The sequence below is a fragment of the Natrix helvetica genome (assembly GCF_964273705.1).
Source record: "Natrix helvetica genome assembly, chromosome: 1".
NCBI classification, from domain to species: Eukaryota; Metazoa; Chordata; class Lepidosauria; order Squamata; family Natricidae; genus Natrix; species Natrix helvetica.
The window spans coordinates 155,288,455-155,305,940 of NC_138548.1; the positions used below are offsets into that span (position 1 = coordinate 155,288,455).

Genomic DNA, 17,486 nt, shown 5'->3' on the forward strand with positions numbered 1-17,486 from the left:
CTTGAGGATTGTAGATCTATGACAAGCAATATGAGAAAAGGCATTGTGGAATTTGTCTCTCACATAAGCCCTCCTCCACTGTGTGAACAATACTATTGATATTTATTTAGTAGTAAACCTTAAGAGTATTGATCAATGCTTATTTCCAAATATATTTAATGAGAGCAGTACTGGGATAGGTTTATTGCTCATAAGCATTTGATTGGCTCAGCAGAGAAAATAATGATGAACCTAGGAGCCATTAATCCAGTGTTTCTTAGCTTCAGCAGCTTTAAGATGTGTAGTCTTCAACTCCCAGAATCCCTCCTCTCCCTACCCTCCAGCATGCGGGCTAAGGGAATTCTGGAAGTTTTGAAGTTGCTGAAGTTGAGAAAGACTGCATTAGTCTGATGCAGGAAGATTTCAACATATTTTAGGGTCACAGCTATCTTCTGCTTAGCTTCATTCTTCACAAACCAATAGAGAGAGAAGCATTCAAGATAATTTTAACATTCTTGAAAAGGAATTAAGAGGAAGGCAATGACAAAGCATATATGTCAGTATCTATATATACGGTATGTTTGTTAATTGAACAGGGGAGTATTCTCATAATTATTTGGTATACCAGGTGTTGGAAATCTACAAAGATCATCTAGTCAGCGTAGCACTCTTACATACCAAAGAAATAATTATGCGCTGAACACAACAGTTTCCTACGCAGAACCCTATAGGTCACTTCATTATCGGATGTCTGAATCGAATTATAACAGGATGCAACATGCAGTCCCTGCTGATGAGGGAACAACAAGATCTCCATCCATAGACAGCATCCAGAAAGATCCCAGGCAAGTATAAATGATACTTTAATTAATTTCATGCAATTAGCACTAAAATAATAAAAATAAATCCTTAAGTGAGTCCTTCAATTTCATTTTTAGTTCTTCACACCTGATTTAATTTAGTTAAGTTAGTGGACCAAAATTAGTGGACCAGAGGAATGCCATCGATATAGTTTACTTGGACTTCAGTAAGGCATTTGATAAGGTAGACCATAACCTACTACTAGATAAAGTAGAAGAATGTGGGTTAGACAGCATCACCACCAGATGGATTCGTAACTGGCTGACCAACCGCACTCAACGTGTAGTCCTCAATGGAACTGCATCTACATGGAGGGAAGTATGCAGTGGAGTACCCCAAGGCTCTGTTTTAGGCCCAGTACTCTTCAACATCTTCATCAATGATTTGGATGAGGGAATAAATGGGGAACTCATCAAATTTGCAGATGACACCAAGCTGGCAGGAATAGCTAACACTCCAGAAGATAGGCTTAAGATGCAGAAGGATCTTGACAAACTTGAACATTGGGCACTATCTAATAAAATGAAATTCAATGGTGAAAAAAGTAAGGTTCTACATTTAGGCAACAAAAGCGGAATGCACAGGTACAGTATAGATGATACCTTGCTCAGTAGTAGTAACTGTGAAAGGGATCTTGGAGTCCTAGTGGACAACCATTTAAATATGAGCCAGCAGTGTGCAGCAGCTGCCCAAAAAGCCAACACAATTCTAGGCTGCATAAATAGAGGGATAGAATCAAGATCACGTGAAGTGTTAATACCACTTTATAATGCCTTGGTAAGGTCACACTTGGAATACTGCATTCAGTTTTGGTCACCAAGATGTAGAAAAGATGTGGAGACTCTAGAAAGAGTGCAGAGAAGAGCAACAAAGATGATTAGGGGACTGGAGACTAAAACATATGAAGAACGGTTGCAGGAACTGGGTATGTTTAGCTTAAGAGAAAGAAGGACTAGGGGAGACATGATAGCAGTGTTCCAATATCTCAGGGGTTGCCACAAAGAAGAGGGAGTCAAACTATTCTCCAAGGCACCTGAGGGTAGAACACGAAGCAATGGGTGGAAACTAATCAAGGAGAGAAGCAACTTAGAACTGAGAAGAAGTTTCCTGACAGTTAGAACAATTAATCAGTGGAACAGCTTGCCTCCAGATGTTGTGAATGCCCCAACACTGGAAGTCTTTAAGAAGATGTTGGATAGCCATCTGTCTGAAACGGTATAGGGTTTCCTGCCTAGGTAGGGGGTTGGACTAGAAGACCTCCAAGGTCCCTTCCAACTCTACTATTATATTGTATTATTGTAAGTTTAGTTACTGATATCCAAATATTCAAACTATTGTTGGATACAAATGTTACATGACACACATCCCCAAACCCACCTTTCTTAGGGGCTAATTAATAAATCTCATAAAATAACAATACATTCACTCTTTCCTTTGAATTTTCTTATCTACTGAAGAGAATTTGCATGGCGGGATCCAGAGTTGCCAGAAGTTATTCATATGCTTCAGCACCAGTTCCCATCAGTTCAGGCCAACGCTGCAGCCTACCTACAGCACCTGTGCTTTGGAGATAATAAAATAAAAACTGAGGTATGGAACAGGTCTTACTGAACAACTGCTAGTGAAGGATATTTCATAACTATTAGAACATAGGGCTTAACGTTGAAATACTCATCAGGTTAGACACCGTAAACTCTATGAATTGAGAAACCCTGTAATGGAAATGCAGCCATGCTTTTAAGCTTTATTATGGTCACCAGAAAACCATTGTGTAATTAGTTATTTCCCTCATTAGCATTATAATATTTGGCTGATATATTTAGAAGCCAACCCTAGCGACTTTAGTGGAACATTTTCTAAATATTTACATATAAGGCTAATGGAGAGATTTTTAAAATCTCAATTTTCTCTCTCAGTGTAGCTTTGTAAAACAAGTGTATGAATATTTATGAAGTTTTTAGTAAAATGTATGAATATATGAAGGGGAAAATAATAGTACAAAGAATAGTGTTTGAATTACTGAAAGTATGCTTTCCAGTATTATTTGCCACCTCTTAAACATTGAAGAAATCCATCTCTCTGGACACTTCTCTCCTGTTCCCAATACAGTATTTATATAAGGAAGTATTGTGAATCCTAATCACAAAATTCAGAACAGCAGACAGCACTTGAAACATCTGGAATGGAAACATTAGAAGCAGCTGATTTTTGGGAATAAAACTCTGTATTTGATTCCAATCTTAAAACAAAACTCCCATACATAATGTCCTTTGCTTTGAGCTTGGAACATTTGAAAAAGCCACGTTTATATTCATATATTTATAAACCACTAGCAGGTGATATTTCATATAAAAACAAGACACTATATGTATATACTATATAGGGATTAAAATTCAGATTAATGCCTCTTTTATGGATATCTCAAACCACAAACTTCAAAGGGTGTATGTTGCAGTTCCCTTCGTTAATATAAAGATACTTGAAAAAAATAATTTTCCCTAAAAGCTTTCTTCAACTTGTTGTCTTTTAGAAGTGTTACACTACAGCTTCCATCATCTGCAGTCAGAACAGCCAAATATTTGTGTGGCCATGGATTGGGAATATTATTTTTATAATCATATGAAAAATTTTAAGATTGAGAAAAGTGTGTCTCTAAACAGTTGTGATGCAGCCAAGCATGTTTATGAAATTACTGTTAATCGGTTTTATTAAAATATGTGTACCGTATTTTTCGGATTATAAGATGCACCTTTTTTCCACCAAAAAGAGGCTGAAAATCTGGGTGCGTCTTATACATCGAATAGAGTATTTTTTGCCTCCTGAAACAAAGTGGCTGTGCATAGCCTTATGAAGGCTTTCAGAGAGCTCCTGGGGGCTGGGGAGGGCAGAAATGACCAAAAAACAGGTCGTTTTTTCTCTCTCCCCCCCCCCAGCAGCACTCTAAGCCTCCATAAGGCTATGCAAGCAATTTTTTGACAAAAAACAGGCCCGTTTTCGCGAAAAATGAGCCATTTTTTGCTCTTTTTGCCCCCCCTCCCAGGAGCACTCTGCAAGCCCCCCCAAGACTATCCATGCCTTTTATTTGAAAAAAAGGGCCCGTTTTCATGAAAAATGGGCTGTTTTTCAGAGGTTTGCAGAGTGCAAAAAACTCCCCCCCCCCCTCTTTTGGAAAGCTCTTTAACTGACGAGAATTACATTGATCAAGTTCTGTGCCAGCAGAAACAAAGTCTTAAGGTTTGTCGGCTATTTCCTTCTCCAGCACATGGATAAATACACCTGGAAACATCTACCTACCTACCTACTCTCTCTCTCCCTACCTACCTACTATATTTCTTTCTCTCTCGCTATCCCTCTATCTACCTACCTGCCTACCTACCTACTCTCTCTCTCTCCCTACCTACCTACTGTATTTCTCTCTATCCCTCTACCTACCTACCTAACTACTCTATCTACCTACCTATCTACCGTATTTCTCTTTCTTTCTCTCCCTCTCTATCCCTCTGCCTACCTACCTACTTTTTTAAAAAATTTGCCTCTTCAAAACCTTGGTGCGTCTTATACTCCGAAAAATACGGTAATTCATGTTTTAATTTAATAGTTTATTGGTGTAAGAACATTCCCTTTAACTGAAAATGGGGGAGGGATAAATAATACACTATACACAGCACTATATTTCAATAAATTAGACATGCTGTATATGCCTCAGAAATGCCAAATATTAAATAGGCAGACAAGTAAATTTGGTCTGTGCAACTTGTGTGAGAAAAAAATGTATTTTTTCAGAATTTCAACTTCACATATTCACTGAATCCTTTATTCAATATAATTTATAGGTGTGCAGGTTAGGAGGAATCAAGCACTTGGTTGACCTGTTAGACCACAGAGTTCTTGAAGTTCAGAAGAATGCTTGTGGGGCACTGCGGAACTTGGTATTTGGGAAATCTACAGATGAAAATAAGATAGCAATGAAAAATGTTGGTGGAATAGCTGCACTTTTACGGTTGCTAAGAAAGTCAATTGATGCAGAAGTAAGAGAACTTGTCACAGGTAATTTTTAATAGATAGGAAATAAATGATGTATAGTCAGGTGCAATGAATATATATGTGCAAAAAAAAGCCTTCCTTTGAAATAGTTATGATTTATTTGGGGGAAAATACTTATCATAGTTCTAAGCCATGTCTGTTTGGTTCACTGAGACCTATACCAGAGTTAAATGACCTGATTTCCTCCAGATGTTTTGAATATCAGCTCCTATCATTTCCTTATCAGTTCTGGCCAGCATGTTCTTTTGCAAAGATCTGAGTATAACTGCTATCCAAAACAGTTTATGACATTTATATGTGAGTAAGCCTTACCTCTGGTTGGATATGCATAAGATTGTATTTTGGGATCTTTGGTGCTCTCTGAGCTTGATGGTTTTCTTCAGACACTTCATTACCAAATTAGATATCATTGTGCTCAGCAGCACTGATGATGTTACCTATTTCGGTAATAAAATGTCTATAAGAAAACCACCAAGCTCAGACCCCACAGTTCAATCCTGAACTACAAATAATCTCTTCTATAATGTTATATTGATAACTCAGGTAACATTTTAAAATATTGCCTAAAAGCCTATATTTTCTCTAGAAATTGTTTAAACAGTGTGAGATGTTTAGTATATCTATATGATTTCATTGTGTGTTCAGACTAAGAAATGTGCTGTGTATTTTCTGCAATCATTATAATTCTGTTCTCCTATTCTACTAATCCAAGCTTGTTTAAATATATTTTTAATCCTTGGGTAGCTGAAATCCGGTGGTATTCGCAAATGTCAATAGGGAGGACTGATCTCCTAATTTGGGAAATATATTCTGTGAGAACACAATGTTGTAACACTTATTTACACCAGCTGAATCTAAAATCTGTGGGCAGAATCACTTCCTCCATATCTTATTTTAAATTCAAGTACTGGAAAGCTAGGGAGTTTCTATCTTATAATAGTTTGTGCTCCTAAACACTGGAACTATTCATTTTAAAATAATCCCTTTCAAATTCAGAAATCTTAACTTCTGACACACGTGAATGAGTATACGTGGCTGATTGCAGTTTTAGAAAATTATTCACAGTGTTAGAAAATATTCACAGATTTCACTCTGCTTTACAGAGTGTGACGCATGCATTAAGCATTAGCCAAATTGAACTTCTGGAATGTTGTTTTTGCAAGTTGTAAAGAACAAGGAAATCTGCAATACATGGAGTAAATTAAAGAAGAGAGAGAGAACATAGACTTTTTTTCTTCGCTCCCCTATATCCTTGAAAAATATCTCTGTTCGCCATTTCTCTGTAGACAACTTTTAGTTCAGTAAATCTGCTGCATCTAACCTATTTCCCTAAATCTGGTGCTTCTAACCTACTTAACCTGAAACCTTCAATCTTCCTAGAAAATTGTTCTATCACTGCTTAGTCATTCACTCTGAATATTCACATACAGTGAGTTGATAACTATTTCCTGCATTTCTCCATTCCAAAACTCAGAAACAAAAATCATAATATAATTGCTTACAATAGAGAATAATATTACAACAGCTATTTTTGGCAGCTCCAATAATTTGAAAAAAGAGAAATTTGGAATTCTAGTGACAAACTTTGCCAATCCTGGTATACCTCAGGAGTCAGAAGAAAAGATGGGGAAATACTATTGTCCCCTGAACAACAATATTGCAACTGAAGGCTATAGTGCTGCAGGGGGTCCTTCTCTTGCAAAGTTGCGACACATCTTCTTAGAGCTACTTATGGCCCAATTTCAAAGTTATGACAATCAGTTCCCCTCACATGCAGTCATGCGTTTGCATTTTGGACATTTGACAATTGGCCTGCTTTTACAGCCATTTGCAGTGTCTTAAGTGTCACATAACCACAATTTGCAACATTTTTGCCAGAAACGGGTTTTTTTTTCCATTTCACACAACAAACATTCATTGGCTTAAACGGGTTTGCTTAAACACTGTGGTGTTCATTTAACAACCTTGGGATCACTTAACAACTGTCGCAAGAAAGGTCGTAAAATCTAGCACTTTCACATGGAGACCAACACAACATATGAGCATAATTCTGGATTCAATTACGGTCATAAGTCAAGTTCTACCTGTACTTATCCCCCCCCCCCCCTTACTGGATATTGTACAAATATTCTTTCTTTGTCATTTCATTCAGGATATTATTCAACTGTTGCTTATACTAACTACTTTGATGATAATTTGATTAAATTAAAAGAGTACATAAATAGCATGATGTTATTAAACTACTAGTCCCACTGGCAATTTAGTATATAACAGGTGCCAATTTTGGCCAAAGTGCATTTTCCATCCATGTCATGGATCATGCATTAATGCCAAAGATTCTGAATATTCCATTGCACAGCCAGAAGGTATGCGTAATATTTTACATAATATTCAATGCAATATTCATAAAATTATCTCTAGTATTGCCGTGATTCTCTCAAACTCTAGTATTCGTGTTTTTCGTGAATGATGATACTTAGTTGGATAATATACTGCCATGTGGGAAAGATCTTGATGGATGAGAAGAAAAAATGCTGCCTAGAGCAAAGTTCCTCAACCTTTCTGGCTTTGTGGACCCCCCCCCCCCCCAAGAGGGGTTGGTGGCAAGGGGGGATAGTTCCGTGCATGCAAGCGCACACAGTGACAGCAGAAGAATCTTACTTTCAGGCTTTCAAAGTACTGTTAATTTTGTTACCTAATGAAGTTATCTAGTCAGGTAACGAAACATCTGCAAAGCTCAGAGAGCACTAAGGACTCCAAAGTTCAATCCTGAGCTACGTACATTCTCTTTTGATGGAGCCACATATGGATGTTTTATGCTTCAATAAGCACGCAAATGGCAGAAATTTGCATGTAGGCAAACCTCCACCAAGGAACAACTTATTCTTTCTGCACGAATGCCTACGACAGCTTGCCCTGCACATAAACGTCAGATGCAAACCTCCAATAAATTGCACTGCCGGATGGAAAATAGTTCAGCACAGCAGCCGGAAAATGACAACTAATAATCATAGATGCTGACCTCAGACTAGTCTGATTTAAGTTTAATGTTAGGCTCGGGTTAAAAATAAAACAGTACTGTTCGATGTGGGGAATCTTATCTACTTGGTATTATACTTACACTGTGAGTTTGACTCTGCACATGCAAATTAACAGAAGAGCATAATTTCAAATTAAAACAGGATTTCCTGGTGTGTTACACCTGCAGGTGCAAGCAAGAATACATGAATATTTATTTAAATGTGTTCTTTACACTTTATATTTAAATTTGGTTTTAAAATGATAAATTTTGTGATGACATTGAAACTGATCTTAAGACATTTCCCCATTTTTATTAGAATTCTCATTGAAATTTCATTTATTCTCCTTTCTCTCTCAGGTATCTTTGCCAGAGGTTAGGGACTGTTTGTAATAACTGAAGCACAGAATTATCATCCTACTGTTTAAAGAATAAGGGAATATAAATCATACAATTTAAAGCTGAATCAAAACTGTGGCCAGAAATGATATAGAATATTTTGGAGCCAACTGTGATTAAAGTAGGAAGATTTTAGTCATTTTAGAAGTGATTCAGGCAGCACGTGTCTTTTCCTATATTTTCTTTTTAGAATATTTATGAATATTTTTACAGTGCAAAGTTAGATTAGTTGCCTCGAGAAAAGAATAAGGGGGCGCCTGGACAAACGTTTATTGTGGTGCCATTACTCATCAGTCGTATTTAGCACTGAGTATGAAAAATAGCACTTTCCATTTCCTCTGAGATATTAATGCAAGCATGTCAGTAATTAGTTGCAACTAAACCATGTCAAATTTAATGAAGCATAGTCCTGTTTGCAGCCCATCATGTATGTTGAATAATTGCCCCAAATCTTTGTAAATAAAGACTTTCTCCTCCAATTGTCTATTACAGGTAGCCCTTGCTTAACTACCACAATTGGGGCTAGCAATTCTGTCACTAAGCAGCATGGTCATTAAGTAAGTCATCATATGACCATGACAGAATTCTAACCTTACTTCCCCAATGAGTCTTAAGCAAATCATCTGCAGTCATTAAAAAAGATGTGACTGTGACTTACTATTTTATTGCTGGCTTGTCTGTTGACTCTGCTTGTTAGAAGCCAGCTGTCCTTAAAAAAGGACTATATGTATAACTATTATGCAAATGTCATTTTATTGGGCCTGTAAATCTTTTGCCTTTTCCATAACTATAAAGCCTAGTCCTTGACCTAAGACCAAACTTGAGCCCAAAATTTTTTGTTACTAAGCAAGACAGTTAAGTGAATTTTGCCCCATTTTACGATGTTTCTTGCCACTTTTGTTAAATGAATCGCTGCAGTTGTTAAGTTAGTAACAAGTTGTTAAATGAATCTGGCTTCCCCATTGACTTTTCTTGTCAGAAGGTCACAAAAAGAGTTCAAGTGACCCCTACCCCTCCAGGACACTGCAACCATCACAAGTATGAATCAGTGGCCAAGCACCTGAATTTTGATCATGTGACCAAGGGGATGGTGAAATGATTGTAAGTGCAAAAACTAATTGTAAGTCACTTTTTTCAGTGCCATTGGAAGTTTGGATACTAAATGAACAGTTGTAAGTCGAGGACTACCTGTAATAAGTACAAGGGAAGGAAGAGAGAAGGGAAACAAATTTTACATATTCACACAACATGTTGCCTAACATGTTTGAATTGGTAAAAGAATGGAAATCATATTTTGAACTGTGGTGGTGCAGTGGTTAGAATGCAGTACTGCAGACTACTTCTGCTGGCTGCCTACAGTTCGGCAGTTTGAGTCTCCCCGGCTCAAGATTGATTCAGCCTTCCATCCTTCCAAGGTCAATAAAATGGGGACCCAGATTGTTGGGGGCAATAGGCTGGCTCTGTAAATGCTTAGGGAGGGCTGTAAAGCACTGTGAAACGGTATCTAAGTCTAAGTAGTATTGCTATATTCTATAAAAATTAACACTTCACTATAGTTTCTTTACAGAAGATGCCTACTGGTTTATTGGATGTTATGAAATGAAATTATAATGAAAGAGATAAACTGTAACAAAATCAACTGCGTTCTCAAAATTCTTCCAATTTTTCAAATTCTGGAGAGACTGTATTACCCCATTTCAAATATTGGAGAAGTTGTTTTAAATAGCACTGTCAAGACAACATTTAGGGATTTGTTTAGTTCAGATTTTATTTGTAGCATTCCTGTTTATACCAAGAAGTCAAAAATGGTTGAATAATTATACCTATAAAATTAATAAATATTATAAAATAAAAACAATTCTATAGAGTGATGAATTATGACAAAGGTTGGGAGTATTAGTGGAGTAGTGGAAGTATTATTTGGTTGGGAATATTAATGGAGAAAATCTCTCCAAAATTTGGTTACACAAAGGATTCTGGGAAGAAAAGCTGACAGCCAATTTGATAGACAGCATCCTATTTTTGCTACCCTAACATTGACTTGGGATCTGTTGACAATGGAGAAGAAACCATAAAATGAGAAATGTTGGAATTATACATTCCTTCTTAGGTATCCATATACTAACAGAATATTTGTTAAGAAGAGGCTGCTCAGAAGTTCCAGACATTGGAAAATTTACCTTTACAGAACAATTTAAGGGGGGAAAATACTGTATTTTTCGGACTATAAGACGCACAGGCCTATAAGATGTACCTAAACTTACAGGAGGAAAACAAGAAAAAAATAGTTTTTGGCCATGTGTCGAATTTTTGCCCTCCCCAGCCTCCAGAAGCAGTCTGCAGTGCTCCACAAGGCGCGTTTTTGCCAAAAACAGGCCCATTTTGGGGCTCCCAAGCCCTTAGCGCATTGCGTTTTTGCCCTCCCAAGCCCTCAGAAGCACTCTGTAGTGTCCACGTGGCCCGTTTTTGCCAAAAGCGTGCCCGTTTTTGGCCTGCAAAGTGCTTCTGGGGGGCCAGGGAGGGCGAAAATGACATGCAAAGGGTTTGGGAGGCCCAAAACGTTAGTATTCGGTCGATAAGACACACCTAAATTTTCATCCACTTTTAGGGTGGGTGGGATAGGAAAGGTGCATCTTATAATCCAAAAACTATGGTACATTGTGAAAGATATTTGGCCCAAAAAATATTTTGCAATTTGGCGAGACAGATTATTGTTATTTCAAATTCTCTTCTTGTAAATATTTGTCAAGTATTAAATTTATTAAAGTAAATGTTAGCTCAGGAAGATTGTTAGCGAAAAACGTGTGCTGAAACCACTCCAACTCTCTTACAAACTATAGTGACTCAATGAGTGCTACACATTAGGTCAGGCTTCTGATTGTAGCCATTAATGGGCTTTTATCTTCCATGAATTTGCCTCTTTTAAAGCCATTCAAGCAAACAAGTCATCAGGATATGTCAGCATGATTACCTGGTTTTAACTCTGCCACTGTTTTAAAAAGTATTTCTTGTCTGTTCTGAATCCCACACATTTTGCTTCCTTGGATGACCCCACTTCAGAATTTTGAAAGACGAAGAAAGACTCATTTATTTTCTCCACACCAGGCTTCACTGAATACACTTATAATGATCACCCTTATTTGACTTTTTTTCAAGAGAAAAAGTCCTAAATGTTTCTTTGGGGCTATGAATTGGTGTATTATTTATAGAGCTGCACAAAGAAGTGTAGGCTTTATTTGCAAATTGATACATGCAATACTTCTTTCCTTTTTCTTTCTCCCCCCCCCCCCCAATCTTTATGAAGATAAGGAATATAGTTCCATTATATTCATTATTTATAAAAATAGCTTTTGTAATTTCATCTACAATAAATCCATCAAAGTGATAGCTTTATATTCTGATTCTTTGAAAAATAACTAAACCATTATAACACTGAATCAATTTTAACAATACTTTGAGTCAAAAATCTTATACATTTCCTAAATCACTCCAGCTCTGTATTTCCTTTATAAATAGCGAGTGCCTTTCATTCCTTAGAATATACAGAAATATATTGGAAAACCTTTATAAAGCAGTGCACAATGCTATATTTGTTTATTGGATTCAGTGGCGCTTACTCCAGGGAAAATGGATGTGTGATTGCTGTTTAGGTTGGATCAATTCACTATTTGCACTCCAGTCTCATTCCATTCTAAATTCTTCCTGATTTATAAAATCGTCAATAGCTATGACACTACATGTTTTATAGACCTAGTAAGAACTCCTTCTTTGTAATATATTCAGTGGTCCAAGTTGGCAGACCAAAAAACACATAGGAAAAAAGAGGATATTTTGACGTTAGGCATTGGCAATGGTTGCATTCCTTTAGAATTGCCAACATTATTATCATTGTTGTTTTTTAAAATTGTACTGGGCTTACTGTTGTCAGTCCTTTGCTCTTTTGAAATGATAGTTGAAGCTGATCTGCTTTTTGATCTTTTCTGTTACAACATGTGATCGATATATCCTTTTTCCAAAGGTGTCCTCTGGAACCTGTCTTCATGTGATGCAGTAAAAATGACAATCATCCGAGATGCTCTAGGAATATTAACAAACAGTGTGATAGTTCCTCATTCTGGATGGAATAATTCTTCTTTTGATGATGATCATAAAATTAAATTCCAGACTTCTTTAGTTCTGCGCAACACAACAGGTTGTCTAAGGTAAATCATAGTTTTGTAGCATATTACCAATGTGTGTATGTTTTTTATTAATGCAAGAATTGCAAAATTAAGACAAGGAACTTCCATCAAAATTAATATAATAATAGCTAGTATGTATGTTCTAAGTGTTTGGTTTTGCCCAATGGTTTGTTGGAGGGTTTTGTTTGTATTTTTCCCTCTTAATTACTTAATCACTTCTCATATTTTATCAAAAATGTTTCAGTAGGCCCATGAGTGCCAAATATGTCAATTTTGCTTGGAAGTCTATTGTTTTAAGTCACACAATTTCAGTTCTACTTTGGGGAAGACTTTTCGATCTTGACTGCATTCTGTAAATCCAAATTCTAAAATAAATCTAGACTTTCACACCATAATCTAAAAACCCACTCAATTTACTCTATAACCTTCCTTAGTTATCTAGCACCAGAAGTTCAGAACTTGTTTCCTGGTTGCTGGTCTTTATCGGTTGCCTTTGGTGAGATGACTGATTTATTTGATAAATAAATAAAATCTTGGGATAAAAGGTACTTACTACTTCCAGTGGGTTTCTTTTATGTTTCAAAAGTGGCCTTTTCTTCTCTTACAACAGTATGGTAATTTCTCAAGGAAACCTTATTCCTTAAGTTCTCATCACTAATTGATCTTCATATTGGCTCGCAAGGGTTTTGAAATGTCAAGTTCAAAAGCAGGTAGTACTATTGACATGGGAGTCAGATAAGGTGTCTTTGCCTCTTACAGAACTAGTTCTACCTATGATTTTTGCCCCTTCAGCATTGGCAGCTCTGGTTCGAGCAATTTTAGCTTCAGTGGAGATTTCAGTTCAGTTGCCATTCAAATAAGGTGTCCCTTCTGGAAGCTGATACATTTATTAGGGTGATTACTGGATGTAAAAGCTTTTGTTTTGAATTAGCTGTCCATTCCCTCTCCAAACTTGTTGATAAATGACCAAGGGATCTTTCTCTCCATATGACGAAACCCACCCTTGAACTCCCGGTCATTGACCCAATAAACATTATTTCATTTCACCTTTAAGTTTATCCCAATGGCTATTGGATATTGTACTGGACATCATCAAGGCTCTATCAGTTTTGAGTGAGTAGGTATGTGTACCAGATGGCTATTCCTTTATCTCCAGCTTTACTTTGATTGGCAAAGAAGGCTAGCAGAAGCTGCTTGCTATGTTCCATGCTTCTTGATAAGTAGGGAACCGATCAAAGATGAAGGATGACAATTACCACTTTCTTGCCTCATCATTTATCTTCACCTCTGTAACTGTTGAGTATGGCCAGCACCAAAATTGGAACCTGTTGACAGACAGGGAAGGCATGAAATTCAACTTCAAATAATGTAATTCTTACCGTATTCAGTCATTGCTTTGTCCTAGCATACTACTAATCCTCAAGCTCCTACAGGCTATTATCAACAATTTATGTAGGAAAAGACAAGTGATTGTTCAGGGGGAAAAGAACAAACAAGAAGTTACTATCTTCTTTATCATCATGCTAAGAAATAAATCATAGCAGCTTAACATGCGCTGCCTGCTTTGTCCAGCGTCAGGGATGGAAGAAATAACACCTCCACTCTTGTGTCGCATCATTTTCTTTCATCATTTGTCATCTAAAATTCAGTGAACTCCAGGAACAGCACCTCTGACTTATCTCCACAGAAACGCCATTCATAGGTCTTTTTTTCCTTGAAAATGCTCTTTTTTCCAAAGTTGTGGCTGTACTGTATGCCTCTTTCTTCAGTCCTTTGAATTAGTTGTGCAGGTCTTCTGAGCCGGCCTGCAGGAACATTTCACAGAAGAATATCCCATGCACATCTACGACAAATAAAGCTCTTCACCATTTTTCTAAGTAGTAACAAGTTGAGGATTTGTTACATATTAATTGCAAATTCCCAAATCTTTTGGGTGACAATCCTTAGCTATGGTCTATTTCTGAATCAGACAATGCCCTACAGTAGGGGTGTCAAATTCGTGTCATCACAGCATCCTGTGATGTAACATGACTTTTTTCCCCTTTGCATGGTGTGGCCAGCACGTCCTGCCCACAAGTTTGATAGCCCTGCCCTACAGTGTCAAGTAACATGGCAGGCAGCAACAGCAGATGGCAAGAAGTATTGGGGTCATTCTTTAGTGATTGTACATCTGGGTAAGAAATTGCTGATCCACAAGAACAAAATGGAAGTATTTAAGGGGGGGAAATGATTATTTTTTCTCTTTTGTAAATATTAGATTTTCTGTGCTCCATCATATGACCAACTTTATCTGTTGGTGGTGTTTATGTGCTGTTTCTCATCATACAAAATCTCACAACTTGATTTCCCGACATCACAATTGACTGAATATAGTTTTACAACCAGTGTACTTCTCTGGCTGCCATTGGGAAAACTGCTTTGTCCATTACTGTGATTTTTGCTTGATTCAGATCCAGTCTACAGGAGGAGTGGTTCAGCTTCAATGTACCCTGTTCAGGTTTTCCTTGGTGCCTTGCACTGAACTTTTCAGCCACAAAGTCATGTTCTGCAGCATACTTTGCAAGGGAGTAAACTATGCCCAATATTGGGTCTCTCCCTCCCTCCCTCCCTCCCTCTCTCTCAAAAGGTTATTGTTCTGAGAAAAATAGGAAAAGCAAGGTTGGATATGTTCACCAATTTGAATTATTTGTAAAAATAACGAAGGGATGTAAATAAATAAAAAATATATGCAAATATCCCCATGCTACATCCATAGGTGTTTTTGGAATTCATTGGCTATTACTGGCTAGTGGTTCTTTTGCTTATGGATGGCTTTATTTTTTTTATGCAGTCCATCAGCATGATGCCAAGGATGTTACACAGACAGTGCATTTGGGAGGTATTTCTTTTTAGATCTCTAATTGTAGGAGTGTCTGTGATTCAGCCGCATAGAATAGCACTGGTAGTACTACTGACTGAAAAATTGGTGTCCACGGTAATGTTAGACAGTAAGAGACAGTAACAGTAAGCAACAAATAAGTTAACCAAATGCTGTGATGGTGGCACTAATTTAGTTTTTATCACTTCAGCTACACTGAGGTGTTGAGAGAACTTCCTTTTTCTGTACTATGGAGCTGAAATATTTGAATTCTTTTAATTGTAGTTCATTAGCTATCTGACTCTTCATGAGCCATCGCCACTCAATATTTTCCTGTTTTCCATACCGATTACCAATCCAAATGACCATGTTGCCATGGCAAAAATTGCCATGTCATCTGCATACATTAAGTCAATGATGACCTGTCCCTAGCATATTCAATTCCATGCTTATTACTGAAGATTTTTTTTTTCATGAAGGCATCTGTTGCAGTATTAAACAGCAGTGAGAATGGGATACAATCTTGGCATACCCAGTGCACTCTGGGAAACCCTCTTATAATTCACTTTTGAGACAAACTCAACTGATTTGAGATAGGTATCTGTGCTATAGGAACCATAGGAGCTTGCTTGACATTTCCTCTGTGGCCAGTGCTAGCTGAAGTGCATTCATTCTTCCATGACATTATGTAATATAAGTATCTGGTGATAACAAGCCCAGTTTGGAGAGAAATTAGCAAGACACTTGTTCTCTTTGTTTTTGTATTTGGAGTTGGATTGTCCATGTGAATATTTTATCAGCTGTAGAAAGTAAACTGATCCCATGGTAACTCCTGCACTTGTGGTTGTACCCCCTCTTTTTTATGTATGGGGACTCCGGTGGCTTGCTTTGATGTCCAGATCAGCAAGTGGAGAATTAGTAGTGTGCATAATTAGTGAGCACAGTTCTTAGCAAAGCTTACCTCCTGACTTCAGTGCTTCTTCTATGACCTCATCGCATCCACCTGCTGTGCCTTGCTTTAGTTGTTTTATAGCTTCTTCAGTGTCTTGGATGCTTGATCTTGCCTCTTGTTTTGGTTCTTAAAGAGAACCTAAATTGTTTCTGCAGGTGGTATATCAGTTCTTAGTGGTTATATAGAGGGTGGAAACATTATTCCATCAGTTCAAATTTTCAGTGCTCATATATGAAAAGGTACCATGGGGTTTCCAAATGTTATCATTGATGTTATCCATATGACCTCCAAGAGGGTGCAATACAGTATATAATATACAGTATTCTTGTTGCCAAGCTACTTTTTGTGACTCTGCAGCAAAATTATCGCAGTATTGTCAACCCAGCCATATAGATAGTAACACATCTATATGCCGGTCCCAAGCCCGGATAAATGGGGAGGGTTAATTCCCTATTGAGGAATTCAGGCACCTACTGTATCTACATAAATAATGGGAAACACATATTTTATTGAAAATCCAGAAGCAAATTACAATAGGCATAAAAAAATTAAAAATCACACAAAAAAGTTAACCATCAAATTAAAGTAGAACATGGCTAGAGAAGGCCAAAAAAGATGGGTTTTAAAGAGATACTTGAAACACAATAGTGTTGGGGCTCAGAAGGGAGATGCTAAAGATCTAATTCGCAGATTTTATGTCAAATTTGAACATGTAGCTTGATCAGGGTGAACTGATGCAATGTTTAAAGAAAGCTGTGGCGTGGTAAATATTGTAAAAGATTCTGGATTTTCTCTCCAAATACAAATAGTCTTAGAGAAAAATGGAATATGTTTTATTGTAATAGTGGAAATTCTAGTCCACTATTGCTATTATATTCTCCACTGAAATGGCTTTTTCTGTCCTTTTGTTCATATTCTCCAAATGAACTCCAGAGGGTTGCAGGTAAACATCAGAGCAAATAAGAGAAATGGAAAGTGAGGCAGAAATCTGTTTGTACAATATTAGTTGTTGCCCATTGTGAAAATAGAGTTTCTGTTAAATTGTTGTTTGCGTTAACTGCTCATTTAACACACAATAGCAACAGCGTCCTTGTACAACAACAACGTATAATGTGTTTAACTATCTTAGATTCTTGAGAAGGATTCAATAGTAAAAAGTAGCAAAACTAGTCAGAACTATCCATAAACTATGTG

The 17,486-nt window shown here is 37.1% G+C and overlaps 1 protein-coding gene across 9 annotated transcripts in view; it reads left to right on the forward strand.

Annotated features, from left to right (window-relative positions):
* PKP4 (plakophilin 4) overlaps positions 1-17,486 on the forward strand; it is a 145,408-nt gene that overhangs the window by 108,253 nt on the left and 19,669 nt on the right. For 8 of the 9 annotated variants that reach the window (XM_081948598.1, XM_081948590.1, XM_081948595.1 and 5 more), the window contains 4 exons: positions 608-824; positions 2,298-2,430; positions 4,674-4,887; positions 12,321-12,504. In XM_081948598.1, the coding sequence (XP_081804724.1) occupies positions 608-824; positions 2,298-2,430; positions 4,674-4,887; positions 12,321-12,504 (748 nt within the window). The remainder of the gene's footprint in view (positions 1-607; positions 825-2,297; positions 2,431-4,673; positions 4,888-12,320; positions 12,505-17,486) is intronic. The other variant, XM_081948594.1, reaches the window with a different exon arrangement.